The sequence below is a fragment of the Pseudorasbora parva genome, chromosome 16 (assembly GCF_024679245.1).
Source record: "Pseudorasbora parva isolate DD20220531a chromosome 16, ASM2467924v1, whole genome shotgun sequence".
In the NCBI taxonomy this organism is placed as follows: domain Eukaryota; kingdom Metazoa; phylum Chordata; class Actinopteri; order Cypriniformes; family Gobionidae; genus Pseudorasbora; species Pseudorasbora parva.
In genome coordinates, this window is record NC_090187.1 from 14668648 (window position 1) to 14687862 (window position 19215).

Below are 19215 nucleotides of genomic sequence, written 5' to 3' on the forward strand. Positions count from 1 at the left end.
GCGCATTTTTATGAAGAGGATCAGAATAAGATTTTCAGCAATTAACAACTTAAACTCTAAATCAGTAGTTCTCAAACTTAAATTAATGCAAAAACCTGTGGGTATGCAAACAAAAAAGCTGCGTTTTGACTCTCATTTATCTCTACCCCACCTTAAAACAACAACATTAATTATTAAGCATGTATTTCTAACAGGCAAAATGCCATAAAAAGGCTAAATACATGACATAGATCCATTCAAAGTACCTCATCTTTTGTGGGCAAAACCGACTGCATCCACACAAGCAGCATGGCATATGATAGGTCGTGTGCATAGAATGCTGCCCAAGCAAATCATGGTACATTACTGCGATTTTTGATACTGTACCTTTGTAAAAGTGGGGATTTAGCACTTACTAACATGAAGAAAAATAGACACAAAATGTGCATAGAGATCATTTTAAGACTCAATCTCTCTTCGATATAAATACAAAAACATTCCCCATTTGAGATCTTGTTTTTAATGCTGTTACCATAAATGCAATTTTCCCCAAATAGCCACACAACTGCAAATGTATGATATTGATTTTATAAAACAGGTCAACAAACAAAAGGTTAATATTAAGCGATGTACATTTTAAACAGTATTGTCAGTATTGTTTGCTCTATTTTGCTAACAAAAAATTATAGTTCCAACGAAAACCACAACAGAACTGCAACCACAGCAGTGTTTTTGAACAAATTGTGGTTTTGAACGTATCGTGAGAGATTTAATGACTTATTCATAAATAAATCTACTTGTTTTGTTACTAAATGAAGGACTCGATGGCTCACTCATAAAGACAGTTACCGCCATCTACTGGCAGTTTCAGTTTAATATTTAAAAGTATCCCTTTATTTTTTACCATTACATATTTGTCCATTAAGCTTTTTTTAATTTAAAACATTATTTATATAAATTAAATTATTTACTTTAAAAAAGCACTGCAAAATCTATTTATGGGGGCAAATATTGTCCCTTGATGGAAAAAGGATGACTGCAATCCAAGTGGATGAGAATTGGTACACATAAGGATGTTAAATGTCTTGGGGGTACGCCACTCTAAAAAGTTTGGGAACCAATGTTGCCATTTTTGCAATAAATAATTGTGATTACACTTATCTACCATTAAATCTGATGGGATGTATCGCTTCTGCACGGATTGTAGGAAGTTTAATAAAGTGACTGGGCATTAATTTCCACTTTATTTAATAATTTCTATGGCAATTCAATCCAATAATTTGTCTCTGCATGATTTACAGCAGCAGTTACCAAGGGAGCGGGCTTTGCAAAAGGTCAGTTGGCAAGTAGTGTAATTGTTGGGGCTTATAACGATAGTGCCTTAATACGTACAGTCCAAACAGTTTCTGTGTACCTGTAGTAATTCTATGCGAGCCTGAAGTTGCAGACGGTCCCCTAGATCTTGACATTGTTTCTCAAGGACCAAAATCTGCTCCTGCAGCTGGTTTCTCTCCAGTTCAAGCTCCTCGACAACAGACCTCAAACCATCTAAACAAGGGGGGGGGGGGAAAAGGAATTTTTTTTTTATATATATATATGAGCCAAGGCCAATGAGTCTCAGTTTGAAAAATATAATGTGTATTATATGAATAATATAATGTAATGATAAAAATTAAACTTTCATATATTTTAGATTCATTGCACACCAACTGAAATATTTCAGGTCTTTTATTGTTTTAATACTGACGATTTTGGCATACAGTCTCAAAAAATTTGCATATCATGAAAAGGTGCTCTAAACAAGCTTTTAACCTAATCATCTGAATCAACTAATTAACTGTCCTTTTAACTACATTATATCTTGTTATTACGACACAATTGAGTGGAAAATATAATATATAGGCCCTATGTTGCAGCAATGCGCCACCGCACCAGGTGACCTGTAAATGCGGAAAAAACCTTTCCATTGCAGTTTTGTGAAAATGTCCTTTTTCGAATTGCCTGAAAAACCACCTCATGAGAGCGAAAAAACTTTTTTGCGATATATGGGAGATTTTGCGAAATTGCCGCGTTTCCATTGGGCGTATTTTCAATTCGCAATTTCAATTTGCGCAATTTGAATGGTGATGGAAAAGCGGCTACTGAAGCTGCTTCAAAACAATCATCATTGTAAAAGCGCTATAGAAATAAAGTTGACTTGACTTAGCTCAATAATCCGCAGGCTTATTACCTAGGCTTACGCTCATGAACCGCTCACTGTTAAAATGATGTTTGCTCAAATCCAGCCAAGACATTTATCTGTAGCTTACTATGTTGTAGCATTTATATATTTTTTTTTCATATTTATGTTTAAATATTGTAATATTTTTACATTTCATCTGACTATGATAAGTGCAAAGATGCGAGTGGGTCAGAAATGATTTTGGTGGTTACATTTAATAAGTTTTGTTTTGTAGAAAGCATTTGTTTCATTTTGTTTAAATTGTATTTTAATTCTAATAAAGGTTTCTTCGGCCAATTGCCTGGATTTAATAAATAAGAAGCAAATAGCAGGCTATCATGGTGACATGAAGTCGCGGGAGCGATCGCTTTCATTGCTCATGAACTGGAGCGTGTCTCATAAATAAACCGCAACTCAGCAGGTTACTTGCCTTACAGACATGAGAAATATGCGTATAGAACGCTTGAAACGTCCACTTTTAAATGAAATGATTCGGAACAAAATATTAAATTAAGCAAAGTGCACTGTTCATGCGAGCTGCTCATGACTCCATCACTGCATGTGCTGTGAGTTTAACGCGCATTTTTAGACTAATCCTGACTTGTGCAACTTTGTAGCCTACACTTATTTTTCTTAGTTGTAGTATTAGTTCTTACTTTGCTAAAAAATATATATTATTTCTAATTATGGCACAGCTTTCTGCCCACCCAATTAGACTAATAAAGTAATGATTAAAAAAACACAAACACTTGATCGGTTTGGGTCAGGCTCTGGCTCGGGCAGGGAATCTCAACTCTAAAATAAAGTGAATGTATTGATTTATATATTTTACATTAGTTATCGCCTCTTTCACCAATCATACTTTATTTTGTGTTAGGCTCAATATTTAACAAATATCGAACTGATGCTCAAACAAAAAATAAAGCAGAATGAAAAGATAAAGCTCAAAAAAGTATAATTTATGATGCTTTGGTGTGCCTACTTTGTCTCTTTTTTTTTTTTTTACAAAATATTTAAGACATTACGTGTAAAATAAAAATAAAATTTAAAGGGACCTCCAGATAAAGCATGGGCATTTACTGGCCAAGCAACAGCAGTGACTGGAACAAAGGGAGGACAAATCGCCACATACTTTTTACACAAATGGACATGAAACTACAACAAGTGTACTTTATATTTAATTATTCCAGTTTTATATCCACTTTATACTTCCAGTTACCTCAGTATACTTATTAGAGCAATTTTTAGTACAACAGTTCACACAAATTCAGCTTTTAACATGTAGTATAAATTAATGCATCCATGGTAGCTCAACAGATTGCCATTATGTTAGTTGGCCATTGGCTGTGGACTTGGCAATGGGTTCAATTACAACTTTTTGGTCTAGACGCAAATAATGTATGACGACAACACAGTAGGCTTTTGTCTCCACTAGTTCTTTGATGTCAGTTTAGGTAGTAGGTCATGTTTTAGGTCATGGCCTTAACACCAATTCATGATTCATTTAATAGACCAACACTCCCAGTTCCTGTTAATAAAAATGATCTGCTGTATATTAAATTAAATATCCAATATGGACAATCAGGAATCAAAAAGGTTCAGAACCACTGATTTGAACTGGTTAAAAAAACAAAACAAAAACGGATAAAAGCATCTGCTAAATTACAAGTTATTTGTTTGGTATGAAAAAAATGTTACTAAAAGATGGTAAATCCCTCCAAATGTACACATTTTCTAATATAATCCACTAGGACAATCATTTTTATAATGTTAATGTAAAATTCATTAGCTGGTGCCCCTGAGGTAAAAAGAGAAAGGTAATTGCACTGGTGTGTGAACAAAACAAAACCAAAAACTGCAGAGAGCAAACATTTAGAATATGGCCAGTGTCTAGTGAGTTTCACACCTGTATCTGCAACAGCAGTGTGCTGTGGCCACCAGCCACCCATATTCTCTCCATTCGCATCGCAATCAGCGGGGCCTATCTGGTCTTGCCTATTATGAAATTCCAAGTCTTCCTGTAGAAAGAAAATACATTTTTTAACTATCACTTCTTTAAAAGGGACAAATAATTACTTTCACGAGTTTTTAATAAGAGTCTTAATCTAAAAATGAAAATTGTGTCATCATTTACTCACCCTCAAGTCCTTCCAAACCTGTATGGCTTTCTTTCATTCTTCCACATCTTCAAACTTTGAGATTCAAGATCGGTTACAAGACATTTGAAAAAATATTAACTAGGGATGTGCCTGAAGCCAAATACCTTATTCCGAAAGGCATCAACAACGGCTTTAAATCGAATTATAGAAAAATATTTGGTACTAATATTTTAGCAATTTACTCCTCGTATTTGCTGGGTAACAAGTGAGCCAGGGGATAGCATGATATTATTCATAAACCTCTAAAATCACTATGCAATGAGTGTAAACTATGAATGAAGTGAGACCTGCGAGATCACTAACCAAATAGCCGCGTTGCTATCCCTGCGCGTCTTAGAAATCAGAGCTTTGTCAAGAGTAATATTATCTAAGGTATTGAATTGTACACGTTTTATATTACTTGATATGTCTATTTACAAGTTTTATACTTTTCACGATTTAAAACATAACATGTTTCTCTGTCTCACTCTTTCCCGAAGTCGGCAAGCATTCAGCCAATGCATTCATCATCATTTGTTCAAAAAGTTTTAGGAACCATCAACCACAAAATATCATGTTCATCTATTTTTATATTGTGTCCGATGGACACTAGGTAGTGCAATAATAAACACCTTTGCTTTTTAGTTCTTGACTCTGGAACCGCACAGGCTGGACTAATTGAATCCTTGATTGTTACATATCTCCCATTTCATTTCCATCAAAAAAAGCTATTTTGTAAATAGAATAATGCATCCATAAAAAGGCCTTGTCCATGCGAACACATTTTTGTTAGTTTTTAGCTAAAGCTAAAAAGCTTGATTAGCTGCTTCAGGCATATTTGATTATAGTTGGAGCTCAATTCTGCTGGACACAGTGGGTCCCCACAAACAGGGCTGAAGATCTCTGACTAAATCATATGGTGTCAGAAGATACTTATTTCACACAAGTCAATATGGAGTACTTTTATAGCCCTTTTTTACTTTCAGACCCTGGTAACTATTTGATTATATTACTGTATATGGGGAGAAATATTCGTCAGTGTTAAAATTCGTTTATGTTTGATGAGGAAAAGTTGGAAATGACACAGGGGCGAGTAAATGGTTTGAATTAATTTAGTTAAACTATTCCTTTAATTCAACTTTGCAACACAGCAAAAGTGTAAAGGGACTTAATACAGATGGGTGACAAATTAAAGTAAAATCTAAGGGACCCCATGGCTGGGGGCATTTTGCAGCCATGTTTTGGGTCCATTTTGTCCTCTTAGATGAGCGGTTCTCCACTTTTCTGAATCAAAGGCTTTTCTGAATTAGAAAGCCCCCCATCCGCCTTGAATTTACATGACCTTTACAGTGGAAAAGGATTTTAAAAACATATATTTTTACTCAAATTTCAACCCAATAAAAGAGCTTGGCATAACTAGAAAAATATATATAAAAATGCCCATGGAGTTTTACAATCGTATTGCTTTACATGACTGTTCCAGGTATAGAAATCAGTGGGCCTGGGCCGTCTGGTTGAAAAACACTCCCTAAGAGGGACGGATCACTGTAAATCAATACAGTTGTAAAGTTGTCCTCAGCTTTATCCAATGATGAAGCATTTTTATCCTGATGGATCTCATGCAGGATGAAAAAGCCCTACTTCAGGACATGAGCATTCACTGAATGACTTGAGGAGTATGAAAATGATGCAAGGCATGTTATGCCTTTGAAGTCACCAGAATCTCAACACAACACCTATGGGAGATTTTGGACTGGCATGTTAGAAAGCACTCACCATGCTATCATCAAAACACGTGTTCAAATCTTTTGGAAGAATGGTGTTCAATCCCTCAAGTAGGAGGGATCCAGATACTTTTAAAATCAATATCAAAGCACATTTGGTGGCACGTGTTGGCCTAACACCTGACTAAAGCCCCGTTTCCACCACAGGAACTTTACCCAGGAACTAGGAACTTTGGGTGGTACTTCGTGTGTTTAGACCGCAGGAACCAGGGTAAAATTGAAGTTCCGGGTAAATATTTCCCCCTCCAAACGGCCCTGCTCGCGAGGTAGTACTTTTTCAAAGTTCAGGAACTTTCGAGGGCGGGACTTGGGCGCTGAACATGCTGATTGGTTGAGCTCACGCAGTTCAACCGGCATTTTTAAAAGTCTTTTGCGAGGTTCGTTCTGCGTTCAGTAAATATCAGTCTTTGCTCTCTGTCTGGTGGCGCGCGGTCGTCTCAGCCATCTCACGTTCAATGTCCGTAATAGCTGATAATAATATACATTGTCATTTTAAATCTAGCTTTACAAGCTTTCTGAATATGCTGCAGCTGCATGCTGCTGAATCTGCATATTAGTGCTCTTTTCTGTCGTTGTTAATTACCTCTTTAGTAAACCTATACATAACCAGCAAAAGCAGCAAAGCTTGAATCTCTTCCATACTCGTTATTAATTTTTTTTCACCATGTAAACGACCTGACCGATTACTTTTAAGTGTGTGTCCTTACATGACGTGACGGCGCGCGCCGCGCTCATGTTGACAAGATAGGATAGTTAATTTTTCTGAGGGGTAAACTTTTTATTTCGTAAGTTATGAAGATAATGTTGGAGTAATGACACAGCGTATATTGCCCCAGGCAGTTTTTACTTTAACTGCGCCTGACAGAAGATTTTTTTTTCTGAGATGATTATTACACTTTACAACAAATAGCTATAAATAATACTGTATTAGTCCTGGTGGCCGTTAAGAGTTGCTATGGCTACAGTCAACACACTCCAGCTGCTGGAGAAAACAGCGTTGACATTTTTGGTGCGGCAGACAAACTGCATGTGACAAAATGATTGCGATTGAAAGTCATCACATGTAAACACCAGATCGGTTTAGATAACGTCTCATGTAAACAGATCACTAAATCTTTCAATCGGTACACACACAAATGATTACTGTCCTTCACTGATTTGGAGGAACAGTCGCGCGCAGTCCTACATCACCGGACTAATTTGCCTAATCTTCTCGGAACTTTATCGCGGTCGAAACGCAGACAGCTGCAGGTCTGGGGGGGAGAAAAGTTCCTGTAAAAAAGTTCCTGGTACAAATAGTTCCGGGTAATTTTGGTGGAAACGGGGCTTAAGACACTTTTTCCTTTAATTTGTCACTCGTCTGTATCCAACTTATTTCATTACTTTGGTTCATACCTGTAGGCTGCGTGGCGTGAAATATTTGGGCTTCCTGCTTTTCTGTGGGATGAGTCCATGGGCCTGGGCCAACTCCTCCTCCACTTCCTGTTGCCGATTGGCTAATGCTGGATCGGAGCAGCCAGGAAACAACCAGTCATCCTCAATCAGTTTTGTGCCACAAGACAAAGTGAATGGATCAAATATATGGAGGGCAGAGTACAAAATGAGGGATGAGGAGAGACAGCCAGGTAATTCTAGTGCAGGTCAGAGAGTGGTCAAGGGATGGAAAGCAGCGGGAAGGTGCACACTTTGCAAAATAGGCATGACTTTACTCCAGTTTAACATCCTGTTCTAGACAATATGGGTCCTCTCTCCTCCAGGCTGTGAACACCAGACCGAACTCAAGGCAACAGAGAGAAAATGGCGCAAATCAAAAGAATCAACTGACTAGAGTATATATCAGTCTTTGCTTGCATCTTTTCTGTCAATGTTCAAATTGCTAAAACTTCATATTTCCACAAAAAGATGCACTTCAGACATGCAAACTCTTCGAAACATTCAGTTCTCTTCTATGCCCCCCTCCCACCATCTCTTTACCAATTGATAACTTTTCTTCACATACAAAACTACAACCATAAGCAGTGAGTTGTCAGCATAACACACTCAGGAACTCAGACCAATCACATTACCAGCTAATTAGCTCTTCTCCTCCACCTCTTTCCTCACATGTTGTCCACTCACTGAGTTGACAAATTTAGAATGTTTTTTTTTCCTTTCTTTTTTGCTGTTTATTTTTGGTCTACTTTTGTCCTTTTTATGTATTTATTGGATAGTAGAGTATAAGGAAAAGCATGGGGTCGATAAGAGTGGAACGGTAAAGGACCTCGAGTCGGGAATCAAACGCAAGCCGCAGGAGGCGCAGTTGAGCTATAGATGTCTAAAGCCTGCCCACGAGGCTATAGTGTTTAGTCATTCTAACACTGACAAAATATATTTGAACAAAGTTCATAATCTTACGGAAGCCACTAAATAATAAAATAAAAAGAGTAATTGCAACTTTTTCTCTCAATTGCGAGTTATAAAGTCAGAATTCTGAGATATAAACTCGCAGCTGCGTGATATAAACTCACAATTCTGACTTGTTTTCCTCACAATTGCAAGTTATAAAGATAGAATTCTGACTTTATTTTTCAGTCAGAATTGTGACTTTATATCACGCAATTACAACTATATATCTCAGAATTCTGCCTTTTTATCAAAGAATTCTTACTTTATAACTCGCAATTGTGAGAAAATAATTCAGAATTCTGGCTTCATATCAAGCAATTGTGAGTTCATATCTCAGAATTTTGACTTTATAACTCGCATATTATAAAAGAAATTCAGACTTTTTCTCACATCACGCAATTGCAACTTTATATCTCAGAATTCGGACTTTTTAATCACAGAATTATATCTTTACAACTTTCAATTGTAAGAAAATAAGTCACTATTCTGACTTTTTAATCACAGAATTCTATCTTTATAACTTGCAATTGTGAGAAAAAAAGTCAGAATTTTGACTTTTTTCCACAATTGCATAAAGATAAAGATTGCAATTCTATAAAGATAGAATTCTGTGATTAAAAAGACAGTATTGTGAGATATAAAGGAGCAATTGCGTGATATAGTCACAATTCATACTTTTCTCACAATTTGCGAGTTATAAAGTAAGAATTCTGAGATATGAACTCGCAATTGCTTGATATGAAGCCAGAATTCTGAATTATTTTCTCACAATTGCGAGTTATAAAGTAAGAATTCTTTGATAAAAAGGCAGAATTCTGAGATATATAGCTGTAATTGCGTGATATAAAGTCACAATTCTGACTTTATAACTCGCAATTGTGAGGAAAAAAAGTCAGAATTCTGAGATAAAATTGCAATTACTCTTTTTATCTTTTTATTTAGATGTGGAAACGGGATTCCATAGTATCTCAGTCATAAATTATGAATTAAATATAATTAATCCTACAAAAAAGCTACAAAAGTTGTTTAGTTGAGAGCAGTGAATAATTTTCTGTTACCCTTTGTTCTTTTATTAACATTTAATGACATACAGAATTAGTTGCTGCTGTCAATTTAAGACCCGACGCTGATGCGGATCTCACACGCCTCTCGTTTTCTCACAAGAGAATTTGAATTAAGCGCGCTGTCTGTGTGCATGATACTGGCGCACATCTTTCTGTACCTTGTGCATGTGTCAGGACATTCACAGTGCATTCACACGGGGCGTAGGCATTTGACGGAGGGCGTGTCTGAAGCTTGGTGCTGGAGCAACCATCACAGTGAAAACAGCCAATCACATTATGAGGTGTTGCATGAATGCATTTGGCTAGCGTCTGCGGTAGGGCATTTGCATAGGTGATCTGATTGGATGAGGCCTGCTTTGGTGCTTGAAAATTAATTTTGGGTTCTATCCAAGTGGCAACCTCCCGCGATCTCTCTTGAAGCCAATACGGAAGTAATGTAAACTGCAATTCATCGACTGGCCACTAGGGACAGGCTCCAGAAGGGAGCAGAATCTCATTGAGCCACATGTTAAAATTCCCAACTTTACAGCAGAAAAAAACCTGTTTATAGCCTGGTACAAATTGGTTTTGGCCTATAAGGCTAATTTTGCCCTTCATGACAACTGTGAGGGGGGTGATTTTTTTTTTTATAACTCATTCGTTTACGTTATATAAAGCCTTCAAGTTCTGCATAATTAAGGGTGTGATTTTTTTGATGCCATTTATCCGGCATCTATAGTCGTTGCGTCACCTAAGCTCCACCCACATTCCGCCTCTTTGCCGCCTCATTTTCTGTTATCCGGGAGTGACGCGATGACTTGCTGGCAAGATGGCAACGCCCAGCTCGCCCCTACTTTAAGCTTCAGAACGGCTTATTGGAATCCTATGGGTGACGTCACAGACACTATGTCCATATTTTTTTACAGTCTATGGTTCTATCACGTCGCATCACTCTTAATGCAAGAGGCAGAAGTTAAAAGATTTCTCAACTTTTCAAGCGCCAACGCAGGCGTCATCCAAACAGATCGCCCTATGCAAATACCCTAGAGCAGACGCTAGCCAATTGTGTTCAAGCAACCCTAGAGCAGACGTGTGATTAGCTGTTGTCACTATGATGGTCACATCAGCAAGACGCTCCAGCTACGAACAAGCGCTAATGCCAAGGCCATGTGTGGATGCTACAAATAATGATTTGTAGCATCCAATAACAGAAAAGAGCTTTGTGCTTTGTTACTGCTGTCTGTGACGCTGCATCAAGCGTTGGCGTTAACGCTTGACGGAGGGCGTGGCTGAAGCTTGGTGCAGGGAAAAGCCTCAGCCCCAGCTACCCTGGCTTGAAATATGTGCGATTCAAAGAGTCAATTGGAACCTGCTTTTATGTAGCTATTTTTTTTTAATCTCTTATTAACTCTAAACTCATTGTTGCATTAACTTGCCCTAAGTTCAACATGAGAGATTTTCTTCTCACGCAATATGAGTTGCAATGTGACACATTTTTCAGCACATTTTTTGATTGACAGGATATATCCCTGATCATCATATATATTCCTGATATATAATCCTGATTATCTGCTATTTTAAAACAATTGGTTAATGGCTAACAGTGAAAATAATAGCTTTTATCAAATAATACTGATTGTTGGCCGATACATCGGTACATCATTACGTACTCTAGGCAGGTAGTGTTTCTTTACAAAGAGACATCACCAACTACTGGCTCGGCATGCATAATACACCATCATTAGTTGTTTTGTAGAGCCCTGTTAACTGTTAATGGGATCATTTTGACAACATCAAACAATAAAACGTATTATTTTGTTCTAAAATTTGCATTCCTGGGTCTATAGATCACACAATTGAGGTCTCTTCAACCCGCGGACATGGAAAACAACCCTCGGGAAAACCGCAGACTTGGCAACACAGTGCAGTTGAGTTCTGTTGACATTTGACAACTGCCGTTGTGCGTGGCTCCATTGCACTGATTGGTTGTAGGTCTATCCAACTGATGTCTTTCCTGGTTCGGTTGAAACACGCCCCATAATCACAGCCCAAAGGAGCAGTATCAGAATCATATTCTGACTAGAATTGAGTATGACCACGTCAGGCTTTTCTGTATACACCTAACCCATTTCTGGTGCTTTTTTTCCAAAATACTGTATTTTGGTCTAGTCTGACTACAGAAACGCATCCCACTGAATGCGGCTGTAACATCTTGCAAAATGCTGTTTGATAACATCTAATGATTTATTTAAATGGCAGCGTCAAGTTGCAATTTTCCCCTAAATATTTCCAAAATTCAACATTATAAAGATTTTGGGGAGTCCGATTCAGTTAGGGGAAAAGATCAGTGAGCACCAGGTTTAACCAACAGACCACAAGAGGCCACAACAAATAAATATTAACAACACTGGACCCCACTGAATTTCCTTGTCTAGAGAAAAGAAAAAAAAAACTACAACCATTTAATCACCTCCATGTTGTTACAAACTTTTTGATTTTCTTATTTTCTCAAAGTGTTCTCAAAAATGTTTAAGACCCTACTAATACATCAGAGTGAGGCCTAAGGTATTCTCCAAAATATCTTCTTTTGTGGTCCACATAAAGAAAGTTATACTGGTTCCGAATGACATGAAGGTGAGTAAATTATTACAGAAATTAAATGGGTGCAAGCCTGAACTTTACACTACAATTCATAAAGGTAATAATTCTTGGTAAACAGTTGCTAAAGGTCCATTTTACAGCACAGACTTGTGCAAAGTCAGGTAATTGGAAGAAGACAAAAAAAAAAAAGAAAGACAAAGTGACAGATGAAGGACAGGACCCCATGAGCCAGCCTCGTCTGTACTGCCAGAGTTTCCTTAGAAGACTAAATGTTGCAGAAAACTACTGGCAGCACAGACAGGGGCAAACAATGGAGGCGATGAAACCTGCATGCACAAAACTGATGGGAAACTGTTCTCAGTGGCTGCACCCATCATGCAGAGCAGGAACAGAGGCGGAGATGGGGAGGAGGAGGGTCTCAGGGCCAATAGGTGGGAGAGAAGTGTTACAAAACAAATGTTGTAATAAAAATAAAAACATTTTAAAACTCATGAAGCAATCCACCATGTCAGTAAGGCTCATTTCACACTAGGTGAGTGCAGCAGGAGTAGAGCAGAAGCAGCAGTGCCGTGCAGAATCTATTTTTGCTGCTCATCTCACGTGCAGTTAAAGCGCCAGTGTATTATTCGTGTTCAAAATTATAATTTTAACATAAAGGTATATAAATTAGGTGTATTGTGTTTCGCACAGTCCGAATATGACTTTAAACAGTTTGTGAATAAAAGCATGTTTAAACTATTTACATTATATCCTAAAAAACATATCTTGTTAAAACAAATGTATCATATAAAACTACACAGTTTATATAATATATTTATATAGAACAATATAGTTTAACAGTTATAAGGCATGAGTATGTAATAGGGGGGAACACTGTTACAAAAGAACATGACAGGCTGATGGTGATTGGAGGACTACAGCATCAGCTCAAGTTCAGTTGTGCGCTAGAAATGCTGCCAGTGTGAAAGGACAATGGGCGCACGCTGCTTTCGCTCTGCATTCTGCTACACTTCCAGTGCAAAACAGATGTAAGAAACCCAGGCTGTGTCTGAAATCGCCCCCTATATCCTTAAAGAGGGCACTATTTGAGGGGACAGCCATTTATAGTGGTGTCCGTAACCATAGTGGACAATATTGAGTGGACTCATTCAATCCCACAATGTATCACAATAACGAGTGTACAACTCATGTACGCTCAACAGCTAGAGAATACCCATAAAGCACTGTGAGAGTCGCGCACTGAATGACCTTCCGTGTCTTGCCAGGAGACGCCACCCGCAGCTGAATCATCCATCCATCCATTTTCCAAACCGAGCTGGTCCAATCATATCATATCAACCATAGAGGTATAAATTCCTTTGTAATTGATTATTAAAAATTGCTTAAATCAATGTTTAAACATGCTATAGTTTCCATGGGAGAGTTTAAATGATTATTAAACAGCAAGCACAAACTATGCAAAAGCAGTAGCCCTTCCGAATTTACTCACTTGTTTTCATTCACTCCTTCAAGTGGACTATATTAATGGAGTAATGTAGGAAATAGTTCATGAGGGCATGAGGGTATGGGGGCAATTTCGAACACAGCATCAGACATTTTTCCTAAAGGGTTTATCCATTTTCACAATTCATAGCAAGTAAGGACAACAGAGCCAATGAATAAACAAACAGGAAGCAAATTTCACGGATCCAAGGTAAAGTGTGGTAACAAAACAGACAACCAGAGCAAACGCAACCAGGTGTCAAGTAGTGAAATCCTATGAATTACGGTTGAGTTTAGGAAGATTTGCCCCACTAAAACGTTCATTTAAAACTCAAAGTTATGTTTGCAATAGCAAAATAATAAACCACAATATAGAACTGCATCTTTTAAACGTGTGGTTGTCTCACCATACAAGCAAGACTTGTTTCAAAGACGCGTAAATACAGTCACATATAACATGTTAATATGCTTGTGTTTCTTACAAAAACTGTACGAAATTGGACACATGGTGGGTTTTCACTTTTTGGGCCATATTTTAACGATCTGAGCGCGTGGTCTGAAGCCAAATCCACTTTTGCTAGTTAAATGATGGAAAAAAATGGTCCAAAAGGGCTGTACCTAGTCTCTTAATGAGTCATGGGTGTGTTGGGCGTAACGGAGTCTCAATCCATTCCCTTTAAAAGCCAGTTGTGCTTGCACCATGGCAGATTCGCTATTTACATGGCAGAATTTGCAAGTGGAAAGACTGAGCGCTTCTCCAGAGGGGAATATTTAATATTTAAAAATGTTTGTGTGCAACAAGTATGCACATTGTGACCCCGCCTATAGGTGCATATTACTAACACACCTTTTATATAACACTAAATATATAGCAATATTGACTTTAGAGAAGGTTTTTGTTGGTCAATGGCGCAGTCTTTTTCAGTTGCCTCAAAATAGCAACGCGCCAACAATGTCCCTGAACACACCTCATTTTCAGACCAGCACGCCCATGGGCAAACAAATGGGCGCGTGTGCATTTTCTATTTGAAATAACATGGCACTGGACATGAAAATGATAACTGCGTTGGGCCGAAACTAAAACACTTGCGTCGCATTGCACCGGGTGTATGAACAAAGGGCCCTGTCTCTGCACTGAACAGATAAGAGAGCCATCCTAGCCGCTGAAGTGCACAAAGTATGGCTCACTTAAAACACAAAATAAAGAACTGTACACATTAAAAAAGTTTTTGTCTATATACATTTTTTTTATAACAAAACTATATAAATAAATAAAGTTAGCTAACCCATAAAAAAATGTTGCTGTAAAAAAAGTGATTGGAGAATATTTGACAATCCTATTTCAGTCTTAGTCTACTACTTAAAAAGTACTCTGATGTTAATATTAGCTAATAAAAAAATCAAACACATACTTGCTATTACGTCACAAGTTGATCATGCTTTCTGCTTTGTCTAACACCATATCCTAACCAGACACGAAGTGATAAGATTCCAGCAACAAATTATTTGTCTGTCCACAGTAGATGTGACACGACTATGAGATGAGATAAAGTCAATAAAATAAAAAATTATCACAGCCAATCAGAAGAGCGCACAAACTAAAGAATCATATTCATGAACACTACAGCATTTTAACATTATTAAAAATGCATACCGAGTTACTAAAACTATCTGTCTTAGAATTGATTGTCTGTTCACAATGAGTTGACAGTTAGAATGTTCTTGTCTTTCCGTTATATTTTATTGCATGTCGCAGCATGTCTGGTTAGGACACAGTATCATTGAAATGGTATCGTTATCGGTATCGCTACTTTTAGGTAGAATCTACGATTCTTTTTGAAACACTTGTTAATGTATAGCATTTGCGTCCTCACCCTCTCTCTCCTCCTCGATGTGGCTTATTCTGAAGGACATGACATTTTTCTCGTGACCCTGATCTCGAACCATCTCTGCCTCCGTCACCATGGTAACCATGTCTTGCCACTCCATCACTTGCACATCATCCATGCTGCAGGTCTCGCTCACCTGTTTTCAGACATATACACATACTGTATACACAATTCAACCCACTTCATGATTAGTGAGGCTAGTTAAATACTATTGTTACCTTTTAAAAGTGCCAGTTGAACACTAGTGACAAATGCTAAATAAAACTGAAAACGCCTTTCTAAGGCGAGACTCTAGTAAACCGATAATGTTGTTTACTGTAGTATAAATAAAAAGTAAAAGGCCACATATGGCTGTAACAGTGATTTAATCTTTACTTTTATCATAAAGTCATAAAAGCTAAATAAATGAATCATTGCCTGTGATGCTGCTCTCTTGGTCACCTGCTCCAGGTCGGCCTGCATCTTCCTCTGCTGTTCCTTATATTCCATAAGCTGCTTCTGAAGTTCATCTGTCAATTTACCAACAAAATCTTACCATAAAGCAACATACAAATTAGGGATGGACACAAGTACCCACAATCTCAAAACCTCTGAAGTGATTAAATGCTTGATGCATTACATTACTTTTTATGGAATTAAAACTTCTACAAACAAATGTGCCAAAAAGCTCTTTCAATTTTGGGAAATTCAATGTCAAACTAAGCAAATTTCAGAAACTTTCCTGGATAAAATTGTTAGTATTTTTTCTGAAGAATGAAACAAACAGTGATGAAAGACTAAATATTAAGGGCAAGATTTGCGAACAGCTTACACCGGCGCAAACTCACTTTTGGCGAGTATTTAAATTAATCATGCAAAGATATTTACTAAGGTTTGCGCTCGTCAATTACTGGTATTTGCGCCATTAGATGCTAATTGGCGCTGCTCTGAGTAGATTGCGTTGGTCGTTATGGAAATTATCTGGCTACGGCTGTGTTTTTTTTTGCACGTTGTCAGTACAGAACTTTCCACTCCCATCTACATGTCCCTTCAATCATAGATAGCCACGTTTCTAGAAAAGTTGAGAATATGTGAATTTGTTAATTCTCTTGGACCTTTATTTAACAGAAAAAATGTACATATCATTAAGCTTTGTAGCAGTAGAAACACGGTAGTATATTTGAATGACCGTGCTTTTCTCCCTCTTGTTCTTGAGACAAGAGATTTCTGTATTTTTCACCTGTAAAAAAAACCTCATATAACTTTTTGATTGAAGGTTTTTTTTACAGACGAAAAATACAGAAATCTCTTTCAGAAAGCAGACCGGAGGCTTTTTCGCCAGAGGCAACACCCAGTAGTAGGAGCTAGTTCTGCATGTTTTAAACCCGCCCATAGGGGTGGGATCTCGCTCACGGAATGTAAAATGAGCATGGCCGCTCGGGCATTAATAACGAAGCGGTGCGGAACAAAGCGAGTGTTTTCAATTAATTCCTATGAAAGTTAAGCTTCCATAGGCATTAACAAAAAAATTGCGCCAGACTCGACACGCACTGTGAATGACAATGCGGCCATGAATGAATGCCCGTGCGGTCGCCCTAATTCTAGTTTCGGTTTAGAATTTGCACCAATTCTGGTGCGGGGTGTTTGAACTGTGTGTTCATTAGCCTGTTATTCTTAATGAGAAAGACAACAACAAAACAGTACAATGACAAACTCACTTAAATAGGCGCATTGTGCTTTTAAACCAAATCTTCCATGATCATCTTGTCTGTCAGCTGTTTGCTCTCGCGATTAGCTGAGACTCCTGCTGAGTTTGTGCTGCCAATCTCATTCGGCTCATGCTGTATTATTACTCAATGTTCAGTTTTTCTCTATCTCTATCTGAACTAAATTTTATTACTATAAAAATGAAAATGACAGTGGAGGCGGTGCAAGTGCATTCTGGGACTTGTTGTCTTTCATCCACACGAGCCAAAAATACATTTTCTGACTTTTCTCAATGCCCCTAAATTATGGAATTATCTGCCTGCCAACATTAGAAATGCACCATCCTTGAATATGTTTAAATCGTTACTCAAAACGTATTATTTTAAGGAAGCATTTGGGTGAAAGGGGATTTCCTGTGGTTGGTTAAGAGATGTATTTTATGAGTTTGCTATGTCTTGTGTTTTTTTTGTTTTTTTATATTGTGTTTACCATCCCTGTTTTATCTGTCTTGATTTTACAAATGTGAAGTGCTCTGAGAATTTACTTTTAAAAGCGCTATATAAAATAAAGTTATTATTATTATTATTATTATAGAAGGCACCAACTTTTAAAATAATTTCACATTTCTACTACATAACTGACCCAATTTAAATACAATTTCAATTCAATTTAGTTTTACAAAATATATAATATATCCCAATAATTAAAAAAATAGTGCATATAATTATAATATACCTGATATTTTAATTGTTGGTCTATAATACTAACCCCCACTCAAACACTCAAATACTGGCTCCGCTTATTTATACCATTTTTTGCTTTCATATCTTCATACAGCTCCAGTTTGCTGAGCATTTCCTCTCTCTCCTCTTGCAATTCAGTAATGCGACCATGTAGGGACATGATGTCAGGGGACATATTAAGACATACTCCAGACTGAAGTCAAAAACAGAAAAAAAGTTAATTAAATTTAGCTGAACATTTATGTGCAAATCTGATGAAAAATGCAATATACTCTGACCTGAACTTTTTTGAGCTCCTGCTCGAGCTGCCTGATCCGAGACTTGGACCATGCTTTCATCTTTAAGAACTTTGTCTCTGCTTTGCTGACCTCGGAATCTTTCAGTTTAACTTGGGCTGAATTGGACAGAAGAGAACAGAAAGAAATATAAAAACAAAGCTACTGAGAAGAAAAGGCACAGAGAGTTTCATTAATGCAGCGACAGGACACAACAATCCTAAAAATGGCCCACAAAATAAAATTAGTAGTGCATGTTTTAGTGTGTTTATCTTATTCATCTAATAAGAGTAGAAACAAATGCCCTAATAAAAGGTTAAACATTAAAAACAAAAATACCCTGGAAATGGTATAAGGTAAAAAATGCCTCATAAAGGAAAAGTTCATTTCTGTCACGATGATAACTGACCAAAGAACAGAGTATGAAAATATTTGGGCGTCAGCTGCCTTCAACAGGCCAAGATACCAGCACAAAAACACACAAATTATCATTAATATAAACAAAAATATCAGAAAATATCAGTTTGTTTTGTCAATATCACAGACTCCCTACTATGAACAATGCCAAGTCACTGATAGGACAGGGGTTTAACCTCACACTGAAGTCATCTGAGAAGCAAAGGTCAAACTGCAGATGGCATTCTATAAGTATGTGGCATAGTTGACTACCTTGCAGCTCTGTGACTCTCTGAGATGTGATGCAGGTGGATTGGTTTGCTGAGGCATCTGCAGGTAGTGATATAGAGCGCTGAAGAGTCTCAAGCTGTCTGCGTAAGGCCTGCTCCTTCTCTGACAACTCAGCTTCATGTTTACCAGCAGCCCTGAGGAGCTCAGCGTCGTGTTTCTCCATTAGATCTCTGAGCCGAGCCCGAGTAATGTGACGCTCTGCCTCCAGCTTTGACTGAAAGTTTTCCCTCTCGCTCCGCAAGTGCTGCATTTGTTCTGTCAACTCCTACAAAAAAAAAAACATAAATTAAAGGGGTCATATA

General features: G+C 37.6%; 1 protein-coding gene across 2 annotated transcripts in view; it reads right to left on the reverse strand.

Annotated features, from left to right (window-relative positions):
- si:ch211-220f16.2 (putative leucine-rich repeat-containing protein DDB_G0290503) overlaps positions 1-19215 on the reverse strand; it is a 55428-nt gene that overhangs the window by 26576 nt on the left and 9637 nt on the right. The window contains exons 4-11 of one of the 2 annotated variants that reach the window (XM_067419763.1): positions 18896-19178; positions 18230-18345; positions 18018-18144; positions 15964-16031; positions 15508-15658; positions 7518-7624; positions 4107-4218; positions 1394-1527 (exon numbers count right to left, since the gene is read on the reverse strand). In XM_067419763.1, the coding sequence (XP_067275864.1) occupies positions 1394-1527; positions 4107-4218; positions 7518-7624; positions 15508-15658; positions 15964-16031; positions 18018-18144; positions 18230-18345; positions 18896-19178 (1098 nt within the window). Of the gene's footprint in view, positions 1-1393; positions 1528-4106; positions 4219-7517; positions 7625-15507; positions 15659-15939; positions 16032-18017; positions 18145-18229; positions 18346-18895; positions 19179-19215 lie in introns of both variants that reach the window. The other variant, XM_067419762.1, reaches the window with a different exon arrangement.